We start from the raw sequence: 6,608 nt of genomic DNA, 5'->3' as shown, positions 1-6,608 counted from the left end.
AGAAGCTTGGCCACCCCTGCTATAGAGCATTCGTCTAAACAACAAATAGGCGGCCCAACAATCTGGTGAAATTATTTAAGTTATCTTACTCGATTCAGTTTCACCATTTATTAACAAATAAAAACGTAATAACTTCTTTCAAGTCAATTAAACACTGAAACCTGCTTTTGAACAGTTTTCTTAGTGTGATATTTGATAATTTCAAAGTGACAGATAACTGAACAAGTTATAAATAAAAAAAATAGTAGGTAAAATACAGGCTCTCCATTTAGGCATGTTACTCTATTTCTGAGTATATCCACGATAATGATGTTTTGAAAATTATTAAATTTTAAAGATTTTATATGTTAATCAAAAAAAATTTACAAACCCCACTGAGATTCTTTTTGTTCCCAGTAGATGGCGCATTACGAACTAACACAAATTTAAAGCTCATGTTTATAGATTATTGTAATAATGTTATAAATCAAGCTATTTTTTTTGACATTGACTTTGTATATCTTGGCTATCGCGACATATACAAGAGTCTAGTGCGACAACAGTCGTCGTAAAATCTGATCATAGAATAAATAGTAACTAAAAAAGGTTAATATTGAAGTAGCATGAGATAGTATCTTCAAGTTACGAAATCGATTTTTAACCATTTTACCACAAGAAAGTTTTTAGTTTTTTTTTTTTCATGAGTTTTATTTTATACGTTCTTTTTTTCTGTGCGGAAACAATTTTTATAGCCACTGGAAAAGTTCATTTTTTGAAATATTTTTAAGCATTTTTTTACATTTACCACACAAAAACAGGTTTGAGTGTCTTTAATAAATGACCACAAATTGCAAAAGATTTTAATTCCAAATGCCAGTGTTACTACGTCATTATTATAAAAGTAATTCTGTACTAAAACTTGTCCATCTTGTCACTTATTGAATAAAATTTATAGTAACTCTTCACCATAATACGTAATAAGTTTTTATTTAAATTTACCTATAGTAACCCGAGATTCTAATATAACGAAATCATTTAACTTTTTCAACTTGATTTCCCTCTATTGTAATTGTGAATTGAGTCTCATTGTTGGTTGGTTCCACCAGATGAGGTTCAATCTTGCACTCTTTTGACTGCAATTGTTCATTTGCTTCCAGATATCTGGAGATGTAATGCTGTGACACATGCTGCCGGAGTTCAGTCTGCAATCGAAAACTCTCCTCGCACTGTGAACATCTGGAATTTAAACATATTAAATATTTTTAATACCTGAACTATGGTTGATTAGTGGTAGTTTAGTTAATGAGACTGTTAGGAGCCTGGTAGACGCGGAGAAGGTAAGACTCCACTAGATGGATGTCATGGGTTGCGGGAAGTCACTGGATGAAGAAAGACTGGTCATCTTGAACGTGAATCAAACTTTGCGGAGGCCTATCCCTTACAGTCGGCGTTTATCAGATAAAATAATGATATTGACAATAATTTTAGTGATGATCAAAGCCACCTTCAACTCTTACAAACTAACTTAAAGTAAACATGCATTGGACTATCCGATCTCTGTTAATCATTAAAATTTAGTACACGACTGCGGTTTCACTTGCTTATTTACAATATTATAGCTTGTAATATTATAAACTATATTGACTGGTCTGCAAGGATTTCGCGAGGAGTTGAGTTGGCTTGAGTAAGGTCAACCCCGACGTAAAATGAACGCAGTGCCAGTTGGTTGTAGAAACCAGCTCGCGGAGGCAAAACAAGACAAACTATATTGATAAGGAGGCCTATACCTTACAGTGGGAGCCTTTGGCTGATATGATGATGCTATAATTTAGTTTAACATATATGGAGTAATGAAGGGATCTTGTTGTTTAGGGAACAGTTATTAAGTAATTAAGAGTGATTAGGAAAGGCAGCCCCGCATACCTTGCTGCACTTGCTAGTCACTCCAACTTATCTCTTCAAGCTATGAACAATTCTAGGATAACTGCCATGCAATAAGTACAGTTTGTGTTATTATATAAAACTATTACCCAATAGATGTCTCCTTTACAATAGCATACCTAAAGTATTCGACACCTATTCCCCACTATATGATATAATGAAATAATACATCATGTGCAAGCAACATCTCCTAGAACATTCCTAAGGATTTATGAGATCCACCTATGCTGGGACAGCATGCGGGCTTACTATATACACTTTCTGTGTCCAAACAGCAAGCTTTAGCAGTACAAGCCTATTTAATCACATTATTTATGTACTAAAATTAACTATAACAATATTGATTTAAACTATTCAGTTTAAAAAGTCTCCGAATGGAGATAGTAGTTTATAGTAATGAACTATTTACCATGTATAATGCTCTCAATATTATTATTCTATTAACAATACTATTTCACAGTTGTAATATAATGATTATTATAGAAATATTATCTTCATTACATAAATATACATTGCAATCACGCAAATTGACTTTTAACAGATACAAAACAAGACAAATGCTATATAAGTGATTTGAGTATATCTTGTGATGCTTTTTACAATATCAATGAAACAGTCATGCAGTTAAAACTTTGGTAACAATCGGACTGGCGATCAATTTCAGATATGAGGCTGACTTTCTCATTACGCACTCAACAACACCCACATCTGTCCCTTAAACAATAGATTCCAACATCTCTTAAGTTTTTTAAACAGCAAGTATCCAAAAACATATAACTGTGTATTAAAAGAGGATTTTAAATGTCACCATTGAAAATTCAATGGAAATTGTAGAGAACTAAAAGTAATTATAACTTATACTGAACTGTTAAATAAAGAACCTTAAGGTACCTAAAATTTTTAGGAAAAATAAAAAAAAAACTCACTTATACAACTTATCACCCAAGTGGGCTCGTCTATGCTTTACTAAATCATTGCTCTGTGTAAAGGCTCTATTGCAAATTTCGCAACGATAAGGTTTTTCCCCTGTATGAATGCGGTAGTGACGTTTCAAATGATCTTTACTGGAAAACCTGAAATAAATGATCAGTTTTAAAAAAAAAACACACATATCAAATAACTAAACATACTACAACAGTTATACATAAATCAGAAGTAAAAAATGTTTGTTCTTAAATTGGTTTTTAAACAGTCAAATTTGAGTACTTGTTTGCTTTAAAAGCCATTTAATCAAATCCTCACAGGTAATGACAAAATTATCTCGCATGAATAGGAATAAATTTTAATAAATTACTTTATTGTATGTCCAAAGAAAATCATTACTATATTCTTGATTTGAAAAGTATTAAAGTTATTATTTTTTATTATTTTTTGTCAACATAGAGACTTTGATTTATAAATAATCAAACATTATTTGGGTTTACAAAATTTTTGCTGAATTTTCTCCTGTTCATATTTCATTGCAAATTTTTATTTAGAAAACTTCCATGCATCACCTCGAATCCTTCTCTACAATTCTAATACTAAAACATTTTAATTTGTAGTAGTGATTGTGTGGTCACTATCGCCATATTCCATCAGGGAGCAAATATCGCCGCTCTCTGTCCTCCTTCCGAGTTACATCTCACACTACTCTCTTTCCGCTAAATACGGAACATACTAAAGTTAATTAAAAGAAAAAGCTTGTGTGTGAAACTGCATGAAAAATAAAATTGATGTATTTATGATCTTATATGGTAATTTCTGTTTAGCTTTGATTTTGTTTAGCTTGAAGCAGGCATATGCTAGTAGATACAATATTTTAATAAGGTATTAGTAAAATAAGGTTAAAAGAGACTGCATATTGTCACCATTTGCATAGTATGAGATGGTGTGGGTCAGTGACAATGTATATAGGTGAAATGCTTGTCGGTTTTAGAGGACAGTCTCAAATATTACACAAACTTTCATTCAACAATCTTATTACATTAAAGGTATACCTTGCAGTGGGCATTTATTAAAAACTTACTTCATTGGACAAACATCACATTTGTAGGGCTTCACTCCTAAGTGTCTAAGTTTATGCTTCACAAGAGAACTGCGTTTTGTGAACTTTCCATTGCATTGATCACATGTGTATGATCTCTCACCTGTGTGAGTCTTAGCATGGGATTTCAGCTCACCTGGAAAATTAATAGGAAAATAAATAATACTACTGTCTTTATTACAATTTTTTTTTTCAACCTATTACATGAAATTTATATTTCTATTAGAAGACTATAAATCAATAACTTATCAAATTCTGCAGGGACAGAAAGTAAACAATAATGAATTTTAATATGTAGTCATATAAATTTTGGAAATGCTCTTTAAACAATACATTATTCATTATCACTAAAACCATTAAGTTTTAGATAAGGTTTACCATATGTTAAGTGACAGCAAATAACCTATATATTCACCCTTTTAAAGTTTTTACACCTATTAATTAAGTGCAATTTTGTTGTGAAGCTATTATTTCATATTAACCAATCAGCCAGTAGATTTTATAATTTATTTATTTTAATAATTAATTGTAATTATCAAAAGATATAGATATTACATGCAATAATAAAGTAGTTATTAAATAGCAAAGGTACACATTTATATTTTTACTATTATTATCTTAAAGTTATGATATTATTGAAATATAAATTCATAACTATTATATAACAATAATCATTTCATAATCATTGAGATTGTCTTCTAATGGCTTTGACACTAATTAAAAGTAATTAATAACAGAAGTAAACTTATCTTATTTACCTTTACTTATAAACTGCTTTGGACATAAATCACAAGCAAATGATTTATGACCAATATGCCTCTTTAAGTGCTGGTTAAGGTTTGTACTGGAATTAAACCTTTTCCCACAAGTCGGACACAGAAATGTTTTCTCCTTACTGTGTACTTTGATGTGAGTAGTTAATGTGGATAAATGGGAAAAGGCTTTGGGACATAATGGGCATGCATGTGGCTTTATACCGTTATGTTTGTCCATATGTTCAGACAAATAATTCTGAGTGATAAAAGTTTTGGGACAAAGTGTACACTTAAACGGACGATTGTCATTGTGACACAGTTCATGTCTTTTCAAGTGGCTCACTTTATTAAAGGTTTTATTGCATAAACGGCATGCCAGCACTCTACCCTTTTTAACATGTTTCCTCATGTGTGCAGATAATGAATGCATTGACTTGAAACCCGTGGAGCATATTCCACATTTGAAATTGTCATTTGATTCACTCTGATTTGTATTTGGTGCAATATCAACTTTATTATCTTGACTATGTATCATTAAATGGTCAACAAGTTTTTCTCTCTGCTTGAATGTTTTTGAACATATATTACATACATATAATTTTCCATCCAAATTATGTTTTTCTTTGTGTTGATTAAGTTTAGACAATTTTTTAAATTTTTTCTGGCAAATATCACATTTAATTGATATCTTTACTTTACATTCTCTAGTATCTTCATCTTTTACATGTGGTAAATCAGTAAATATTGCTGAATTCTTATTTTCATCAAAATCTTCATTTCCACTTTCTAGTTTTAGCACAGTATAGGGTTCAATAGAGCATTCAAAATTATAAGTGTCATCCGATTCAGTCTTTATATCAATTGGCACATCCCTCAGTAATGTTTCTGTTTCATTATTATTACAGTTTACTTGCCCTTTAAGATGTGTATCAACTTTCCTGGCCACTAAACAGAAATTGTAAAACCCGACGAGATGGTGATAGCAATTACCACAAACTTTCTTTGGTAGACAATCATCAACATCTGCCTGTAAATAACATTTTTTTAGTCCAGGGAAAGAAGTTTGAATTGGCATTTATTGAGGAAAAAAATTTAACTATCTAATTCAGATTCCCAATATTTAAATCGATTATCAATCATTACATTACAAAAGTAATTATAGTTATTTTACCAATACAATGTCAGTGATAAAATTTAATGCACTCACCTTTATGCCTGTACAGACCAATAACATTTGTGCAACATTAACAGAATCTTTTTCAACTTCAAAAATATTGAATGTTTTTAAGGAAGAATCGTTTAAACAAGTTCTGCAAGAGTTAACAAAGTTTTTGCAACTTTTTTCTGCCGCCATTACTTCTTTATAAATAAATATTCATTCATTACAAACCTAAAACTACAGGTTACTTGTAACAATAATTATGTCAACATCACTTGAACTAAATATTCATAATTGTAAAATATTTTTCCTAGATGCACAATACTATTTAGTATAACAAGCAATATACTTCATATACAGCCACTGACACTGACAATTAACACTGTGTTGTTATAATAGACGAATCAAAAACAAAACATTATCATGTACCGCAGAGGACTGTGGTACTGCGGCAGAAGATTTTTTGTGTTATTTATAGAAATAGAAAGTAATAATTAAGCTTTTAAATTAATTATTATGAGAAAATAGGTGCATTTAATGATCGACTGTTTTGTAATAATTTCGTCATCTAAGTTTTTTGCTACTTTAAACAATTCAGTTAGTGGTTAATCATTACTTAATATCATGTAATAACCTATAAATTTGTAATGATATAATCTCTACAACAAATTCTCTGCAATTAATTTACTTAACATAATTTCATTATTATTGAACTTACTAAAGAAGCAGTAATCTCATTTAACAAAAA

General features: G+C 30.4%; 1 protein-coding gene across 1 annotated transcript; it reads right to left on the bottom strand.

The window, feature by feature from the left end:
• Positions 1–203: 203 nt before the first annotated feature.
• On the bottom strand, positions 204–6,164 carry LOC137929207 (zinc finger protein 25-like). The gene is made up of 5 exons (XM_068772136.1): positions 5,909–6,164; positions 4,705–5,728; positions 3,929–4,082; positions 2,847–2,993; positions 204–1,215 (listed from the first exon to the last, which is right to left on the bottom strand). Exons 1-5 carry the CDS (start codon positions 6,053–6,055, stop codon positions 1,011–1,013), a joined length of 1,677 nt encoding a protein of 558 aa, XP_068628237.1. The 5' UTR covers positions 6,056–6,164; the 3' UTR covers positions 204–1,010.
• Between the last annotated feature and the right edge of the window lie 444 nt (positions 6,165–6,608).

This window comes from Battus philenor, unplaced genomic scaffold (assembly GCF_028537555.1).
Source record: "Battus philenor isolate CCGP_79_NKW_IND1 unplaced genomic scaffold, ilBatPhil1.0.hap1 SCAF_11, whole genome shotgun sequence".
Taxonomy (NCBI): Eukaryota; Metazoa; Arthropoda; class Insecta; order Lepidoptera; family Papilionidae; genus Battus; species Battus philenor.
The sequence above is the reverse complement of the archived record's forward strand: the minus strand, read 5'-3'. Positions and strand labels throughout refer to the sequence as shown.

Bases quoted from the DNA above. Each gene is read 5' to 3' on its own strand.
- LOC137929207 (XM_068772136.1), bottom strand. From the start codon at position 6,055: ATGGCGGCAGAAAAAAGTTGCAAAAACTTTGTTAACTCTTGCAGAACT. The intron at 5,729-5,908 runs GTGAGTGCATTA...TGTTATTTACAG, and splicing joins TGGTCTGTACAGGCATAAAG to GCAGATGTTGATGATTGTCT. The intron at 1,216-2,846 runs GTGAGTTTTTTT...TTTAAATTCCAG, and splicing joins TTGGGTGATAAGTTGTATAA to ATGTTCACAGTGCGAGGAGA.